At 42.2% G+C, this 20623-nt stretch overlaps 1 protein-coding gene across 1 annotated transcript in view; it reads left to right on the forward strand.

Moving 5' to 3' along the window:
• Positions 1–20623, forward strand: part of LOC124621802 (protein groucho) — a 696988-nt gene that overhangs the window by 438270 nt on the left and 238095 nt on the right. The window contains exon 3 of the mRNA XM_047147238.1: positions 15408–15471. Coding sequence (XP_047003194.1) covers positions 15408–15471 — 64 coding nt within the window. The remainder of the gene's footprint in view (positions 1–15407; positions 15472–20623) is intronic.

The following is a 20623-nucleotide window of genomic DNA, read 5'->3' on the forward strand; positions in this document are numbered from 1 at the left end:
CTAAAAGAAAAGAATAATATCTCGTAATGCAGGCTCTTCAGCACTATAACACAGTTGTTTTACCTGAAGCCTTGCATGCGAAAGAAACCACAGTTATTAGAGGCATAACAAAAATTCATGACATAAAGAAACAAAAACGAAAAATTCTTGGAGAAATCTACGGTGCTGTTCTCCGAGGCAGAACTTGGGTGCTGTTCTCCGAGACAGAACTTTGGTCAAACGACCTAGAAAGGAACTCAACGAACACACAGACAATATCATAGATAAATTTAGGATACGACACCTACATTTCTATGGACACCTATGCAGGATGGATTAAGACAGACTTACAGAGAAAATATTTTAATCGTAATGCAAGCAAATTAAAGAAACACAAGAAGACGTGCAACAACTGAAATTTCAGAAGAAGAAATTGAAGACAGAGAACAGTTCAGAAGTAGAACGAAAAACAAGAACCTTGAAAAATCTTAACTAAAGAAACAACAGGGGAAAAATCGACAGACGAAAGGAAGAAAAAACAGTTAATGAAGAAAAGAAAAGAAGGAAAGGAAGTGGAGCTGTGACTGGTTCAAGTCCACACGGTCTCCTAAAGGGAAATAGTCAATTGTGTGTGTGTGTGTGTGTGTGTGTGTGTGTGTTAATGAGGCGGGGTAAACGAAGCTCCACTGTAATAGGACATTAAATCAAAAAGGGAAAAATTATCATTACGTTGTGCAAAAATTATTACCGTATTCATTTTACCACAAACCTGTTTTCGGCTCCTTGGGTGACATATTATCACCTGAAAATGACTTCAGAGGCGGAACACCCGTTTGTGAGTAAATAAACAATTACGAAACTTGAGGAAAGTGTTTTCTTATTTGATGTTATTGTTATCTGCTGCCAATCACCGACGTGTAATTGAGTTAGTGGGACATCAATTACATCCAAACTGTTACAGTCTTGCGCACTACCTGGTGTTCATTCGCTGCTACAATTCTTGGAGGCTACATCTTGTTGTACGAAAGGTCAAAATGATTCAACGCAACGTGCATGATCTCGCTTTGATATTAATGTTTGTATGTATCTGAACAACATATACCCTCAGCATTTGATTGGGAGAAGAAGTCAGCGTGGTCTTACGATGTTATTACTATGGATTCTTACATTGGTTTTACTAATTCGATGAAAGAGTGACACACGCCCCAGGAGAGGCGAACTGTGTTGCCTCATAAAAATCCACGAGTGCTACAGAGACAGCGATGTAACTTAAGGATTATAGGCGAAAAACTCTTCGTGTGTGTGTGTGTGTGTGTGTGTGTGTGTGACCGTTTACGGACCTTTAGACACATCAGGACTAAAAAACACAGCTTTGTTTTCTAATACAAGATTCACTGTCACAGAGCAGAAGAATCTTAACGTTGGGTTGAATAACTTATAAAGCTAAACGGGGTCAAATCTGTTTTGACAAGAGCTATATTTCTTCTACTACAATCTTACATTTAAATCTGAGACCAAGTCATAATTCCTTCAGCATGTCAAAGCATCACAAGTTCCTCAATTCAATCTTAAATTTGATTAAAGTATATTTCATTTAATTAAAATTCCTCAATTTGCTTAAGTGATCGAGAACTTTTTTTTTAAATTATTTTTTCATCAGCTAATTTGAAACTATAGCAATCCAATTTATGTATAACTCAAAATAGAATACACAAATACTACGAGCTAAAGTTTTAGGATGTAACACTGATTTCTATTAGACTTCTAATTAATGCAACCTCCTAGTTGATTTTGTATTTATCCATGATAATATGGTTATACAGTTTCGATGCTAGTCAACTCCTCTGCGATGTACAACATACGTTATCAGTTATAAGACGTTTATTAACAAATTCGTGACAGTTGTAACAGTTGCACTCACTATCCAAAGATGTTACGAATAAGACATTTCACAGTAGGTAGTAAAACTTGAAGACATGATTCACTGAGATGACAAAATTCCTGGAATACCACCAAAAATTGTATCGAACCTCCTTTTGTCCAGCGTAGTACAGCAACTCGACTGGGGATGGACTCAACAAATCGTTGGAACTTCTCTGCAAAAATATTGAGCCATGCTGCCTCTGCAGCCGCCCATTATAATAAGTGTTGCCGGTGCACAATTCTGTGCACGAACTGACCTCTCTATTATGCCCCGTCTATGTTCGATAGGATTCCTGTCAGGCGATCTGGATGGCCGGATCATTCACTCGAATTGTCTAGAATGTTCTTCAAACCAGTCACGAGTATTTGTGGCCCGGTGACATGGCTCATAGTCATTCATATAAATGATGTCCGTAAATGGCTGCAGATGATCTCCAAGTAGCCGAACATAACTATTTCCAGTCAGTGATCGTTTCAGTTGGACCAGAGGACCCAGTCCATTCCATATAAACACAGCCCACATTATTATGGGAGCACCACTAGCTTGCACAGCGCCTTGTTTACAACTTGGGTCCATAGCTTCGTGGGGTCCGCGCCACACTTGAACCCTAGCATCAACTTTTACCAACTGAAATCCGGACTAATCTGTCCAGTCGTCTAGGGTCCAACCGACATGATCACTAGCCCAGGAGAGGCGCTGCGGACGATGTCGTGCTGTCAGCAAAGGACTTCCGTCGTCGTGTGTTGTCGTAGCTCCACTCCAAATTTCGCTGCCCTGTCGTCGTACGTCGGCGCTTATTTTATGCGGTTATTTCACGCAGTGTTGCTTGTATGTTAGCGCGGACAACTCTATGCAAACGCCACAGTTCGCGGTCATTAATTGAAGGCTGTCGGCCACTGTGTGGTCTGTGGTGAGAGGCAATGCCTGATGTTTGGTATTCTCGGCACAGCCTTGACACCGTGGATGTCGGAATATTGGATTCCCTAACGATTTCACGGACTGTCCGATACATTTAGCTCCAACTCCCATGCCGCGCTCAAAGGCAGTTAATTCCCGTCGTGCGGCCATAATCACGCCGGAAACCTTTTCACATGAATCACCTGAGTACCAATGACATCTCCGCGAATGCACTGCCCTTTCATACCTGATGTACACGATACTATCGTCGTCTGTATATGTGCATATCTCTATCCCTTGATTTTTGTACCACAGCGTATATCGCCGTTCCACAAATGAGCCATCTTTATGCACGGATACGTAGTACAAAGTGACGATTGCTGGCCGTCATCCGACGTAGATATCGCTGAACTATGCACGTTATCGAAATCTTATGCAAACCAACATTAAAATTAAATGCTGTCTGCATGAGAAATAAATAACTTTTCCCCAAATAATGATAAGCACTTTTTGGTCATTGATAGCCCATGAATGCATGCATGTTTCAAGATTTAATTCTAAAATACTAGCTTAAGTTATTTTATACTGCAAGAGCGTACATAGATTTTGGTCGAAAGGGGAGGAGGGGGAGCGGATGCAGGGCGCAATCGGCCCGGACGAATTCAAACACCACGCTGAAAAAAAATCCTCTAGAAACTAACAAATTATATAATATTCTGTCATGACATACCCCTTCAGCTCTCCACATACTCGGTCCCTTTGTTCCACATTGGAATTGGTTTTCATGATGAGTACCGCCCTGGTGACTAGATTGAGCAACTTTTTCATTGTGTCATTTTGATCCAATTTTTTAACGAAATGCAACCATCGCCGTTTGGGAGATATTTTTGTTGATCACTGCGATTTTTGGGCGTCACAGGCAGATCCAAGTGTACTTTTATTCACTGATTTGAATTTAATTTCACTTGTAATGGTGTTTACCGCTCCGTTTCCTTGTCAAATACCGAAATATTGCGACCTCAAAGTTCTATCTGTTTCCAAATAACGACTCCATTTATAATAACTAACTGCTGTACAGGGCGGTTGTAAGGATGTTGCAGGGCAGGTTGCGCTGAGAAATAATTGCTCAGAAAAAATTAGATATATTCGTGCCGTTTCCGAATGCATTAGCATTGAAGTTAGACAATCAGGCCATAAGCGCTCGCAAATTAAAGCCGCCCACCAGGTACCCGTAGTGTCACTTATTCTCATAGTGTAGACCAGGGATCCCCAGACTATTTTGGACAAGTGACCCCTTTTCCTAAATGAACTGTTGCCTCAGACCCCCATGGCCAAATTACCTACTTTGAAGATCAACCCCTGATTCATAATGGTCCGCTAACTTAAAACAGCTGCTACAGAGTGTTATTTTTCATTCTGACTTAGGTCAATAGAAGAAGACAGAGTGAGAGTTAGCAATGCTTTAAGTTAGCAGACTATTATGAATAAGGGGGCCTATCTTTAGTTTTTTCCTATTGATACAAAATACCTAGGTACTAAGGTACCAACTGGAAAACTTTGCACTTGGTTAAGTGAGTAAAGTTGACTTCATTTTCTCATCAAAATTTAACAAAATAAAGATACATACAATTCAGTAAATATCAAGTTTAATTTATAATGATTTCAAAACGCAAATTAACTTTCAACCGAAGTGCAAGCTCGTTAAATAGTAAAATATCAGGAACATGTTTGGACTTGATCATGAATTCGTTCGTGTTAAATCGCGTAAGCGTCAAATAGAGAGCAAGTCAAAACGCGCGTGAAAGACGTACGCTCGAACTCATTATCTTGCACAAACTTGTCCACACAGACTTGCCGAGTTTTTCATCTTGTACGAACTTGAGACTTTACATTACTACAACAATGCTATTTCCTACAAAAATATTAATTATTCTTAGTACACGTAACACAACATAAACAATACAGTACCTACCTATCTTGAAAGTTTTAAATAAGAACTTGTGTTAATTTAATAGGGGTCGATTTTTAGACATCGTTGACCCCCAAAATCAGTTGTCGTTTATGTCGACCCCTAGGAAACCGATATCGACCCCGCCTTTGGCATGGGTTCGGTCCGTACTGCCGCCCCATGTCCCTCTTTCGTATCGCTCTTTTTTTCGGTTCTAGGAAGCAAAACGAAGAATACGTTTCGCGTCACCGTCTCTGGCGAGCGTCTCGGATTTGCGCTCGCAACGGCCTGATTGACTAACTTCAATGCTAATTAACTCGTAAACGGTGGAACGTATCGAATTTTTTTCTTAACAGCCATTCTCGAAAGAACCTATCCCACAATACCCTTATGGGAATTTCAAACTTTTCTGGCCATCCTATAGATAGGTAATTAGGCTAGTATAGTAGTGGGGCAGTTGGGGTGCTGTGCTGGTGTGTTTTGTTGGTGCAGGTTGCGTACATCAGGGGCAGGTATGCACTCAGGGGCAAACCTATTGTTCTCCTTTGATTGACAGATCATTAACATACTGTTCTGCTAAAATCCTTCCTTTCCACCACAGATCCACCAATTTCCAGATAGGGGAGGGGTGGTGAGAGAAGGGGATGGGGAGTTTACTGGAATGGGAGGGGTTAATTAATTACTCAGTTTAATGAAGTAGTCAATCAAAATGATTAGAATGAGAGGGGCTATTCCAATAACTCAGACCTGAAAGTCTACTTGTATCAGCAGGGGTGGGTGGGGTGGGTTTGAGGTTTCCTGAGGGGATGGGGGGAGGGGTGGAGGAACAATAGGTTAAGGACCTGTCAATCAAAAGGAAGGATCTTAGTAGAACAATAAGTTAATGATCAGTCAGTCAAACATTTGCACCTGATGTAGACAACATGCACTAACAAAATGCACCAGCTCCCCTGTTGCCCCGATACTTAGTACAATAGTGCCTATGTATTTTCAACTTACCATAACTGTACTGCATGAATCAAAATCGATTTTTCCTCTTCTTTCTTGTTAAAACCTCTTCCCTACAACACAAAACACAAAATCTGTAAATGGGAGCACTTACATTAAACTCAACTTCAAGTAAGAACTGAACTGATTAGTAAAACAATTGATCACAGTTAAGGCCAACAATGTATACTAGTTGGTCTTGGCTAAAGTAGGGAATGGCGATAGCCGACAGTGCTATCGGTATATCGATAGGTTTTATCTTTGATGGCCATGTTGACCATCGATTGTGTGTATTCCTTTTTCATCGTATGATAAGTGGGAGGGGTGTCTGTACCCCTCGGACCCCCTCCCTCCCCTTTGGTTACACTCTTGTCATTGAATTGTGAATCAGTGGAAACATGTCACTTGGTGCGTTAAATCACGTTTCTTCATACACCAGGTCGACGGCCTGTCTGCGTACACATATGCTATTGTCTAGGCAAACGGCTGCTTGAAATATACGGTCCGATCACATTAATGTGACGACCGGCTGTGTTCGATGTTATTGTGTAATAACCACTCACAAACAGCAGGTGGCAGCACTAGCAATGGAGAGTGTATAAAGTGTGTCCGTAGAATGTGGAAAACAGTGCAGCTGTTGTCCTTAAGCACAGACAGCGCGATTTATCTGATGTCCAAAAGTGTATGATCATCGGCTTTCGGGCCAAGGGTGGAAGGATTTCCGAAACGGCTGATTTTGTAAACGTTCGCATGCTGCTGTGGTCAAAGTATACTGTGAACGGCAACAGGACAATGTCGAAAATCTGCGCCGAGAAAACTGTGGTGTACCAAGGATCGCGGATGACAGGGGTGAACAATGGCTACGGAGAAGTGTACAGACGAATAGATGTACAACTGTTGAGTAACTGACAGCCTATATGAACCAAGAGGCTGCCAGAAGTGTCTCATCAGGTGGGCATCCGCAGTAGGTGCCTGGTTCAGGCACCCATGCTGACTGCTGTTCATCGGCGACGAAGGCTATTGGCGTCTACAGCGTAAAAGTTTGAAAGCAAAGAATCCATTCTGCAGGACGGACCATTACAGTCTGGGGAATGATTTTGTGGCATTCTTTATTCGGGAAGGCACAATGGACCAAAACGAATATGCATCTATCTTTGGGGACTATGCCCACCTCCACATGCAGTTAGTTTTTCCCTCGACACGATGGCATCTACCAGCAGGACAGTGCAACGTGTCGCACAGCTGACATTGTACGTGCGTGTTTCGAAGAGCATGAGGATGAGTTTGCCATACTCCCCTGGCCACCAGACTCCTCGTATTTAAACCTAATGGAGAATCTTTGAAACGACTCTGATCGGGATGTTTGCGCTGTGGATCCTCAGCCTGGCGCAGCTGGCCGTGGCACTAGATTCAGCATGGCTTGACATTGCTGTGAATATGTTCCAGTACCTCATCGAATCTCTTCCTGTACCTCTCGCAGTCGTCTGTTCTGCAAAAGGTGGTTATTCAGACTATTGACAGGTCCTCGCATTAGTATGACTTGACAGTGTAGGCACCACAGCTGCAGTCTGATGCGGACATTATTGTACTTTGAGAGACTGTCAGCGTGGCTTCGATGGGACCTGAGGTAGTAATCGAAGGCACCATGACAGCTGTGGACTATACGAAAATTATTGCGGGCCACTTGCATCCCTTCGTGCTTGATGTCTTCCTTGACGGAGACAGCATCTTTCAGCGGCATAGCAGCCGGTGTTACAAGAGCAGAATCATGTTACAGTGGTTTGAGAAGCATGTTTATGAACTCACGTTGATGTTGGGCCACCAAATTCGCTTGATCTCAACTCTACAGAAGGTACCTGGCACGTATAGCTCTACAGCTCCATGCCCATAAACTGCCGGTTTGTGACCTTTACATAGCCATCTGGTGCGACATAGTCTTGAAATCAATCTAGAATCCATGCCATACCGAATTTATGGTGGACTACTGAGCAGATGACCACAATGTTTTGGGTTTATCAGCGTATTCATCGAAGTGGTTCAAAACGAGGATGGAATGCTGGTTAAAACCTCAATGTGTTCTCCGTGGGGGAGGGGGGCGGAGGAGATTTAGAACACACTGAGTTACTAGAAAAAAAGAACCGTGTCCATCTGATGTCGACGTACACGTGAGGTGGCGGGATACAGGAGAGACAGCAAACCTCAGCACGAGGTGCAGAACCGACGCGCAGGCTTCGGGATCGCCGTGCAATTCTCAGAAAGAATAACAGTAAACAGTAGATACATAGGCCAGAATAAATCCTGTTATGAAACTTGCCTGCAGCATAGTCTAAAACTGTTATCCACCGGGAAAGGACCACGGGACGTTTGCCATTCGCGGTCAGTGCTGTTACCGACTGAGCTGTCCAGGCACGAATCACTACCGGCTACCGCAGCTAGACTGCTACCAGATTCATTTTTTCCGGTTTCCTTTTCTGTACGAGTGTTAGCAAGGTATACATGAGACCTTCTGTAAAGTTCGGAAAGCAAAAGAGACGTACTGGCACAAGTGAAGCTGTCAAATGGTTCAAATGGCTCTGAGCACTATGGGACTTAACATCTGAGGTCATCAGTCCCGTAGAACTTAGAACTACTTAAACCTAGCTAACCTAAAGACATCACACACTTCCATGCCCGAGGCAGGATTCGAACCTGCGACCGTAGCGGTCTCCCGGTTCCAGACTGAAGCGCCTAGAACCACTCGGCCACACCGGCCGGCTGAAGCTGTCAGGTGTGGTTGTTGTAGAAAGACAAGATAGCCCAGTTGACAAGAATAGTGACTGCAAATGGCAAGGTGTTGGGGGCTAGCGTCTCCGTGCAGCATACAGATTTAATCTGACAGAATATTTCAAATGCAGAGTCCGTCAAAACCCAACGGCCATCAGTAACTTGTCAACATATACGTATATATTTAACAAATCGCTGTGCCGTGCACGATGTGCCATTTTCCATCACTATTAGCTATTTAGTTTTCTGTTCGCTCAGAGTATAGAGGAGTGGAAATTGTTTCCGAACGCGCTTTAAATTTATTTAACTGACGTGTTTCCTATGCGAGATACACGATGGAAACAATGTCTACACCTCCTTTAAATTTACGCAGGTGGGTTTCACTTGCCTCCATTATCGATCCTAGCAGCACGTCTCTAAATGTTTCAATGTTCTTCGTCAGATGGACTTGATTACGACCAGCAAGCAGTGTAGCAGAATTATAGACTTAGTCGTACTATGATCCTGATTGACGTTTTGTAAAGTTTGAAAAATTTTCTCAAGATTTTTCTAACAAATTATCGGCGTGGCGTTCTTCCATGCTGTTGCTACAAAGAACATTTGCAAACTGGTCACTGTCTAGATACACTGGTGTGCCAAACTTACGGACAACTTAAACTTTCGCGTGATGTGTTAATGACAAGTAACATAGCTGGATGAAACTTGGATAATACAAAGAAAGTACTGCTACTGTATTAGTACGGAAGGTAACTGAAAGAAATACGCAATGAGACAAACGGAAATGGCACTTTTATTCAAAGACAATAATTCCAATGGATTCACCGCGGTTCATTATGGTCTCCTGGATGGGGTTGGAGCACTTGCACGGAGCCTGGGACTCTTGCCGGGATAACCGGCTTGTCACAGGTACAGGCACACTTAAGAAGTCCAGTTCAGCACAGCTGTTCGTGCGAGGTGGCTGGCGCTCACACCACAGCAGTGAGCGATAGTGTTTCGCTTCAGGGTGGCTCATTAACGCGTTTCGTAGCAAATTTATTTTTAAAACTCTTGTATTAATTAGAATTGACAGTGAAATCTATTTTAATTTTCAATGCGGTAGGGTCTGCAGCTGCGATGAATTTTTGGAAAGATTTCGTGATGCCTTCAGCTGCCATTCTCTTTATTTCATTTACGATTGTACAATTTCTGCCTTAGGCCATTTTCAAATATTTTATGGATGGTTTTTTTACGAGCATAACATGGAGTCATTGGAGCAGCGATATACATGGAATAATTTACCTCTAAAAACCGTCCATAAAACACTTCATAGTGGCTTAAGGCCGAAATTGTACAATCGCACATGAAATAAAGAAAATGGCGGCTGAAGGCATCAAGAAATCTTTCAAAAAATCTCTTTTAATGTTTTGGTGATGCAAAGAGTGGGGGTCAGCCAAGTAAGAAACATGGTATTTCTTACGACTGTTGCAGCCTTACGATGACTGCGTTTTAGGACGAAATTTAAATTGATAAATTTATATTTCGTTACCATTTTATTTAAACATTAAACATAAAAACACAGAATATCGATGAATATTATTTATTTTTTTTATTTTTTTTGCTAAAGGATCAATATCTGAGAACACTTTTCGAGTAATGCTAATTCGAAGACAAGCTTTGAAGTTGGAGTCTGCCAATCAGCTTCCGTGGGTGACTTTCGTTCTCTTCATTGCGTGAAAAACCAGTATGTACATGTAAGTCTAAACATCGACATAATCGTAGCTGCAGACTTGTAAAGTCGTGAAAATTTAAATTGAAGAAACAGAAGTCTACGAGGCTATTTTTGCTCTAAAAGTAATCACGAAAACATCCCGTACTAGGTATATAAGTTCTAACTGTAGCCGAGTTTGCACATTGTCAACTTTACCGGAAAATCAATGAAACTGCGTAACCCCTTGGAAGTTGAAAAGTAGTATGGTAACTTGATCCAACTACAGATGCATCCGTTGAATGTTCCTCCTGAAAACAAAAATGTATTTTCATGTGGAAAACGTTGGAAAAATTATTGAGACGTTTATTTTTCTGCTCCAGAATTATGAATACTTTCTTCGGTCATATCGTTTAAAAGCGTGTTTTTTTCCGTTGTGTTCAAAATTTTGGACCACATTAATAGAACACTAAGCGTATCAAGGCACCATCGGATGCAATAAACGTATAGATAAGGCATCCTGCACTCACACGTGGATGTTGATGTATCTGATCGCTTTGAAGTTCCTAACCCGACTGTCATGCTACTTTTCATCTTTTTAAAAACAGCTGCTGTCCATCTTGAGGGAATACACCATCCTATTACTTCATTTTTTTGCTGCTCTTTCATATCTTTCATATCCTTTCTCTTAGATCCCAAAACGATTCGGCTGTATTCGTATTAAAATTATGTCTAAGAAATGTTTAAAATACGAAGTGCGTAAGAGGCTGACGCAAACTCAAACTGTGAAGGACAAATTGCGAGACGCGAAGTCAGCCAGTCGTTGGAAATCAGTTACTTTGTCTACTGACTGTGTAAATATAAATTTAGGAAATATGCTGAAGTCCTGTTCAGTACAATCAACAAGCTTATAAGAAATAAGCACTGGCTTACAATCAGAAATGCCTACCACTGCACCTCCTCAAGAAGACTGTTAGAGCTTTTTTATTCAGGAAATTCAAGAGAAAGTCTACCCTGATGGTGAAATTACAAGAAGCCTCATATAAGCAGGAAGGGAAAACGTAATGGTGCTAGCGAGTTTTGATGGGTATGTGCCTTGTAGTAACATTCATTTTTTGATAAAATATTGAAATCCACTCCATCTTAAGTTTCTTTTCCTAAGCTCAGTGCCACCATTTTTGTCATAAATATTAAACAGTGTGAGCGATATTTTTGCAGGAAGTGGTGTTGATGTGTATGGACTTCAAAACCTGGGTATTGCTACATCTTTTCTTTTTTTTAAGTTTTAAAGTTTTTCGCTAAAGTTGACAATGTGCAAACTCGGCTACAGTTAGAACTTATAAACCTACTACGGGATGTTTTCATGATTACTTTTAGAGCAAAAATAGCCTCGTAGACTTCTGTTTCTTCAATTTAAATTTTCACGACTTTACACAATTTTAAAATTAAGTTGCTATTGGCAAAGTAGAAGAAAATTTAAAATTGGATGGAGTTTCTCTTAAGTACTGCACCGTATACACTGTATGTTCGTGCTTAACGCTACGTCGATCCTAATTATGGCCATTCCTCTGAAGACAGCACATTGTTTGCATTTCTTTTGCGCTAGAAGATGGCCGCTGTGCGCTACGTAACGCCTGACCGTCTCATTTCACCGCTTGCTCGTGAGCGCGCTTGCTGCTCCCATAGCCGCAGCAACAGGCCTGCTGCAGTCTACGACTTGTGTTACTGGAAATTAGTTTTAACATTTGCTGATAGATTGGAAAACTGCGCCCAGTCACTTTTTTACGATAATTTAATTTGTTTTTACTCGTTTCATGGTGCTTTATTCATCTTCGAACGGAGGGAGAAAGTATGCATTTAATTGCAAATCATTTGCCTGCGCTTTCGATACAAAGATTTTGTATTCGTTGTCTGCCCACACAGATTTTGATTCTAAGAACCTCTAAAGGTGGGTGCCACAAACATTCCGTAGAAAAGGCGTGTCCTTTGAGATAGTTTTGTCAGTGTTCATTACGGAATATTTTACAAATTCCAAGAGATATTTAGCCGACTTTGTGTCGTTTCCAGAGAACAGCACTCGAACATAATCTCTTTCTGTCTCCCATGAAATCTTTTTACAGTATTGCCAATGAGTACATTAAACTGTTTTTCAATATTTACAAATTTTTCAATGATTCTGACGTTTTCTTCGTCGTTGTAACTTGTGTGCGCAGGCGACGCAGGTCAGAAATGAGTTCCCCTTAATTTGGACTTTGCCTTTGCAATCGTTTCATCAGGCTTCATTGCTGACTTTTTTCATCTTTTCCCTTTAGAATTTAAAATAAATCAATCAAACTGGTAGCTTTGGTATTCTCCATCTTCTCGAAGATTTTTCACAAATGAATACGCAGTCGGATGAACTTTTGGTATTACTGTATTCGGTTCCATCGTTCTGAGATGTTATTAGTGCGATGGCGCCTTCTAATGCAATTCCACATGCCTTTGGCATATGTTCGTTATCGATCCACTCGCCCAAAAAATAGTCATAAAAGTCCTGAAGCCTTTGATTTTCAGGCGTGCTCTCCTGAATACACAGCCAACCATCGTCCATCGTTTCCAGGGGAAGATGCGCTAGAGCGGAACACTTTCTTATGTGACAACGTATTTCCTCGTTTTCCTTATAGGCTGGAACGGGGCCACAACACTGAACTTGTTTTCACAAACATTGGATAAAATAATTGCAACCCGTAATCTCTGTTCCAGGAAACAAACTGTTAGCTGTTTAGACGATGGCAATTCCGAAGTCCATCATCAGAAATTTAGAGTTCAATCCACGTACGTTAGTTGTAATAGCTTTAAAAAACTTTCATACGTTTCTCGCTTTTTATTTGGCAGTAAAGAGTCAACGACTGGAATGATGTCAACAATTGGGATGGTGTTTGTTTCCACCCAAGAATGATTAAGGCCGGTGTGGAGTACAAACAGCTGTCCAAACTACTTGCTCGAAATTTTGAACGTTCCATTCAAAAAGAATGATTTGCAGTTTGATCAACAAGGGTTTTACTTTTCGCTGGCAAACACCAGTATCCTGTCGTTCGGTCCCCCGTTATCATCTGCAAGTAAAAAATTCCTACCGTCATTCATCAGTAAATTATTTTCTTGGAAAAATATTCCTCCAGAATCGATGGGATATTTTGTAGTTCCCATATATTTTCGCCTAATGCGATGTAACGATTATTTCGCACTTCTGTATGGTGGTAACGATGTTACGAAGCCGTAGCCACGACTGAAGAGCTGCCCCACTTCTTTAACGAGAACTGAAGAAACTGTAGCGTCTGGTTCTTTCGTTCGCTTTTTTTGCGCTGAAAAAATGTTTTCACGCTTCTTTTGTTCCTTCTTCTGGAATACAAAAATGGCTAACATCTTCTAAAACTGTGTTACTTTTTGTGGATAGTCGTCCCATGCGTGTATTCTTTTTGAAGTTTACACAACGTCAGAAGTCACTTCTTGTGTGTTTGTGTAGTCCACTATATACTGATGCCCCTGTAAATCAGTGAAGGCTTCTCTTTGGTAGTCTCGGTGAACTCCATTACCTCACCGTTACAACACGGGACACTAGTTGCCTTTCAGAGGGCAACTACTGCACTAGGTGAGAAACCCACTTCGAGCTGATGCGGGGACAGGCAACTTCGTGCAGAAATGGGCTTTGGCCTTCCCCAGAATACGTCGCAGGTAGCAGCGGACACGCCAGTGTATCCTACTACTTCTGGAACACCCTGTCCACCACATACAGTGTCCTGGGCTCCCTGCAAATGTGAACACATTTCCTCTCCTTACAAGTGTCACTCCATGAAAGTGTTACAAACTCCCCCTGGACATTACAAAATGTGGGACATACTGCTTCATGGGGTATGTGACTGCCACGGACAGCAATGCATGCTCTGCAACTTACTCCCTTGCCGGCTCAAAGATTGATAAGGAGTTCTTATGGTAGGGCGTTCCATTTCTCGACCAAAGCGGTTTACAAATGATGGACAATCATTTGTCCATGTGGACGTGCTGTAACAGGTCTCCCCAACGCATCCTCCCGTGCTCGATGGGATTTAAGTTGGGGAACGGACAGGTCAATCCATTCGCCGAGTGTCCAACAGCTGCTGCACCTGCGCAGTTCATTGCGGTCGCGCCATGTCATTCATAAAAATGTACTCAGGGCCGAATGCCTCCGCGAAAAGACACATTTGGAGGAGGAGTACAGTGTCACAATAAGGGTGACTGGTGGGAGTATCGTGTTTGAAGACTTAAGAGTTCAGTATGCCCGTGTGACACAATGTTTTCCCACACCATAACATCTGGACAACCAAAACGATCATGTCCGACAATGTTCCTGGGTGCATTATGTGTTCCCCCACCTTTCGCAGCATGAACGTGCGTCCACAGTCAACACTCAGACTGAATATGCTGTCATCCAAGAAGTGTTGAATGGGGGTACTGACCTATGGACCTTTCAGCATGATATACTCCCCGGTCAACGTTATTGTTACACTATACTACTTGATTATGTGCATTTTTTTGGGGTGCAATCCTCACTGACTTCATTTTTATGGATGACAACGTGCGGCTGCATCTAACTGCGAGATGGAGCTCATGGAACGAGAGGATATTCGGCGAATGGATTGGCCTGGCTGTACCTCCGACTTAAATCCCATCTAGTACGTATGGGATGCATAGGGGAGACGCGTTACAGATCGTCGACATGGACAAATGGTTGTCCCATCATTTGTCAACCGCTCTGGTCGAGAAATGGAACGCACTACCAAAAGAACTACTAACCAACCCTGCGCCCAACGAGGGAGCTCGTTGTAGAGCATGGATTGCTGTCCGTAGTGATCGCACACTCTATTGAGAACAATGTCCCGTCGCCCGTAATGTCATGAATCGCGGTGACTTCAGTGTAATTATTGTCTTTAAATGAAAGTGTCATTTCTGTTCATCTCACTGCGTAGTTCTTTCTGCTGCCCTCAGTACTGTACTGTAGCAGTTCCTTCTGTGTATGGTGCGAGTTTCGTCGAGCTGTGAACACGTCACGTGAAAGCTACTTTAGTCCTTAACTTTTGCACACCAGTGTATCTACCCACAAAGACGAACACATTCGTATGAGACTAAAAAAAATCCGAGCCGTTGAAACTTGAACGAGTGATTATTAAAGGGCAGAAACACGTAATGACATGGTTTTGTCTGTTTTTCAGGTTGAAGCTGGAGTGCGAGAAACTGGCCAGCGAGAAGACAGAGATGCAGCGGCACTACGTTATGGTGAGTTAGACAGCTGTGCCACAAACTGTTAACGCGGCGCACTGAAGACCGGATGACATCGATTGGCGCTTGAGTTTAGTATTATGTGGATTCGAACTGTACTCTACATTTTAGTAGGGTAGGGTGAGCAGCAATCTGCAACTGTTCGCTGATGATGCTGTAGTGTACAGGAAAGGTAACGTTGTTGATCGACTGTAGGAGCATACAGGATGGTTTGGACAGTATTTCTATTCGATGTGATGAGTGACTGCTTGCTCTAAATGTGAAAAAAATGTAAGTTTATGCAAATGAGTAGGAAAAGTATCGCTTTAGTGGTGTGCTGCTTGGCAAAATCACGTCTGTTGAATATAGAGGCGTCACGCAACAAAGCGTCGTGAAATGGAATGAGCGTGTAAGGTAGGTTGTAGGAAAGACGAATGGTAGACTTTGGAATATTGTGAGGGTTCGGAAAATGGCGCTCAGCTATTAAGGAAAAAAAAAAAAAAAAAAAACTGGTATAGATCATTTGTGCGACCCATTCTTGAGCACTGCTCGAGTGTTTGGGATCTCCACCAGCTAGGATTAAAAGAGGACATCGAAGCAATTGAGAGGTGGGCTACTATATTTGTTATCGGTGATTTCGATCAATATGGGAGCATTACAGAAATGCTTCTTGAACTCAAATGGGAGTCCCTGGAGGCAAGAGGCATTCTTTTTCTGAGACATACTGAGCAACTCTGTAGAACCGGTATTTGCAGTCGACTATAGAACAATTCCACTGGCATCAGTGTGCACCTTCCGTAAATGCGAAGTCAAGATAAGAGAAATCAGAGGTCTTACCGAATCATATAGAAGGAACAATAAAAATTCGTTTTATTTTATAGCCAAATTCGATGTTACTTTTTGCGAAGTTCAGTGTTATTTTTTGCTAGATTCGGTGCAAATTTTTGCCGGGTTTGATGCTATCTTTTGCCAGATTTGGTGTTACTGTATGTAACATTCGGTGGTACTATTTTGCCATATTCGGTGATTTTTTGCGAAGCTGGCCGTTATTTTTGCCAGTTTTGCTATTTTTTGCCAATTTCCATATTATTTTTTCTCTTTTCGCTGTTATTTCTTTCGGTGTTTCTTTGCCAATTTTGGTGTTATTTTTTGTCATATTTGGCATTATATTTTCCAAATTCGGCGCTATTCTTTGCGCCGCACGGGGTAACCGCGCGGTCTTGGGGCGTCCTGTCTTGTCACGGTCCGCGCGGCTCCTTCCGTCGGAGGTTCGAGTCCTCCCTCGGGCATGGGTGTGAGTGTTGTCCTTAGCGTAAGTTAGTTTAAGTTACATTAAGTAGTGTGTAAGCTTAGGGACCGATGACCTCTGCAGTTTGGTCCCGTGAGATCTTAGCACAAATTCCTAATTGCTACTATTTGCAAAATTCGGAGTTGTTTCGCCAGATTGGATTTTACTTTTCTTGCCAGATGTGGTGTTACTTTTTGCCAGATTCGGTGTTTTTTATCAATTTCGTAAAAATCGCTAGTTTCGTGTTTTTTCGCTGAAAACTGCCAGTTACGCGTCGTTTTTCGCGGTATCGTTTTCGCGAAGTTTTCCTGTCCCTACAATACATAGTCGTTTTTCTTTCGCTCCACTTTTGACTAGAATGGGAAAGGACATGACTAGCAGTATTATCAAGTACCCTCCGCCATGTCCAGTATGCTGGCTTGCGTAGTATGTACGTAGATATAGATATACTATGGTGTGATATTAGTTCATGTATTGATGCTGGTCTACAGGGAACTACCAGTGTTAGGCAGCAGGTAATAATCAATAATTTTCGCATTATTGTATGCCATAGCTGTATGCCAATCTCTAATTGCTAATGTTTTCGCCATTTTTTGGTACGCAATTTCCTTCTAGACATACTGTTGTAATTCGCTATTTTCCCGTGATTCACCACCCTTAATATATTACTGCAACATTACACTTTAGACCATGAAAAGTAGCTGCGAGAGTATTGGTGACAGGTAACACACGATTATTGTACTTTCGAAATTAGTTTCTATTCCTATAGTGACAAATGTCAACAACATCATATTCATTATTTGACCGTACAGGAATCGTCACTTTATGTGGCCTATAACCTACAGTCACGGGGCAGCTTATGCCCAAACTGTCACGCAACATATTTTATGATGTAATATGCACATCCCAATAGTCGGTAGAGGCTCGCCTGTGGAACCGACGGACGCGGACGACGATCCCGACCGCCCACACACAGCCCAGTGGATCGGCGGACCAGTCCGCCTGTGTATAGAGAGGTCTTTAGACCGTGCGCAAGTCGAACTGACGTACACCACAGCCGACCGCAAACTATTGGGTTGGTACAAAGTCCGTAGTGTTTTCCCATAAGTTTGATAAAAACGACAGCTTTATTTATTTATTTGCTCTTTTGTTTTAGTCCGTTATCTATATAAAAGGACAGACCGAATGCAGCACATGAATTGGCATGAATAAAGCATACAGTATTTTAATATGATTAATATGATGTCAAATGTGCTACTAATAACTGAGCATTATGCTACTTGATTGGAGGAAAACATACTTACAATAAATGCATTAAAACAAAAAATCAATAATAATAATAACTAAAAAAAGTCTGAATACGACCATTTGGCCATCTGGCGCAGAGATATCTGTTCATCCGGAATCCAGAAGGCAGAAGCTACTGGCCTGTTACACTATGCAGCATTGGTAGGTCACAAATTTTGTAATTTATAATTCTCTATACTACTACAAGACTGTACTACACAACACAACACTACACTACACTACTATACTTGTTATTATAACCACGCTGGATCTATCATTTGCTAGGATCGTTAGCTCTCGGCCCGCTGAGGTTCAACTCAGGATTCACAGGGGTTGTGCTGCTGTGCTACCCACGATGTAGAGATTGGGAGATGGTTCTCAGGATCTGAGGAAGTCCTTCCTGGCCCTCACTGAGGCTCGTCTCCTCACTGCTTCCAGAAGGTTGTTGTAGGTGGATGTTCTGCCATGGTGCGTCTCGTTATCATGATGTAAGGCCTCTTCTTGGTTGTCTCTCACCATCTAGGCTTGCACTTCATAAGCTGATATCTTAGCTGTAAGCGAGTTCAGTTTACGCCACAGTTCCTCATTGCTTATTATATTACAGGCTGTTGTATTTCAGAATGCGTTCCTGTCCTGGTCTGTAACATGTTGTTTAACGGCACACTTCCAGACTATGTGATCCGGTGTTCTGCTTGCTTCACAAGTGTCTGCGGTGCACTGTCCTATTTTAGTGAGTAGCTGGGATATGGACCATGTCCCAACAGGTAGTGTATAGCTGCCAAGGTCGGAAGGAAGATGACACTCTTGTTCTTTCTTTTATGTTACGAAGGAACTGGTAGGTTCTCCTCCCTTTTTCTGTCCTGTCCCAGATTTCTTGCCATTCTCTATCAGTGCCGTCTTTTTCATTCCTTATCGATACGATTCTTGCGCCCAGGATCTGCTTGGTGTAGAGGTAGCAAGCCTTATATTACGAGAAACGCCTCAGTCGGTGTTGTTCTGTGCACTCCTGTCAGGCGCAGAAGTACACTGTGCCGTCCTTACCTTCCTGGTTCTGTGAGCCCAAACGTTTGACCTGCAGACCCCTATAGCAAGTAAGATTGCTTTGTGGTACGTTCGTACTGCACTTAGTGGCGGCTGAAATTTTATTAGGCCACTTGTTCCTGTTGTATATATGATTATAGTGCCTCTCTGGCAGACGATTTCTACATGTGCTTGGAAGTTTTGCTTTTCGTCGATGTTAATTTCAAGGTTTCAGTGTACCTACATACTTCTCTTCTTTTCACAGGTTGGTTATTTATTCTGATTGTCGATTTCTCGTGCTTGATAACGTGCCTTTTAGTAACATGTAGACTGTTTTTTGCGCTGCTATCGTTAGTTTGTTTTCTGTGCACCATTTGTTTAGCCTTTCTAGAACTATCTCCTGTTTCCTCTAATTTAGTCCTTGTGTTAGCAGATACTGTAATTAGCAGATCGTCTGCGTCGGCGATGCAGCCACTAATGTTTGTTATATACTTGAACTGGTTCGGTAATGACCTTATGCCAACATCCCAGAACTCTGGACTACAAACAGAGCCCTGTGGGCAGCCTTTGGTGTGTCTTCCACAATTTTCTGTGCAGAACATTCGAATTGCACCTTCCTGTCTGTGCAGTAATATCGTAGACTGCTTTAGAGACACCTTAGACACCTCATCTGTTACAATCTTTTGAACAAGGCATACCACCACAAATTATCAAAAGCAACAGCAATATCAATCGTAATGCCTATAACATACTTGTCCTCTGAGGTTTCCACTATATTCATTGCGTGATTTATCGCATCGTCGGTAGATTTCCCTTTCCTGAAACTGTACTGCATGGGGCTCGTGCCTACTAACTACCTGACTAACTACCTGTGGTCCATCAGGCAGCGGCACAGGAACTTTCCCTGTGCTTCGGCTCAGCATTTATCAACCAAATAAGCCTTTAAGATTTCGGTTCTCTTGCGTGTTTGTCCTCCCCTTATTTTAGTATAATGTTATTCGGGATTTTCCAGATTCTGGCCACCCGACCCCGCGAAAGACATTCATTTAATAACACTGTTAGTCTATATAAGGCACAGTATGGTTCAGTAGCTGATGCAACACTACTTCTAGTATGCTGTCAGGTCTTGGTGCTTTCTTCTTCTGTAACGTCATTATGGCCAGTCTCAATTCCTCCTGGGCAAATGGAATCACAACACTGTTATTCACGTGCTGCTCTAGTAATTCAGAGTGAAGATGCTGATGGAACTCTGTGTTTTTCATCATTTTATCGTCCGACAGCAAAGTTCTGAGTAGGTGCTGCACTGATGTCTCCCAGTCAGTCGTCATCATGGCGTCGGATCTTCTCATGATTGATAATACAGTTGGTGATCGAACCTAATTTGTTGCAAGTTTGTACGGAAAACCGCAAACATCTGTTACCATTTGGTCCTTAATGTACGCCTTCCATTTTTCTGCTCTTGTCTGGTCTACTAGTTCTTTATATTGTTGTTTTGCTCTTCGATAGAGAATCAACCTTCTTTGTCGTATTTCCCCTAAAGATCTTTGGTAATATCTCCTTGCCTGCCCTGCTTAC

Source organism: Schistocerca americana, chromosome 7 (genome assembly GCF_021461395.2).
Source record: "Schistocerca americana isolate TAMUIC-IGC-003095 chromosome 7, iqSchAmer2.1, whole genome shotgun sequence".
Taxonomy (NCBI): domain Eukaryota; kingdom Metazoa; phylum Arthropoda; class Insecta; order Orthoptera; family Acrididae; genus Schistocerca; species Schistocerca americana.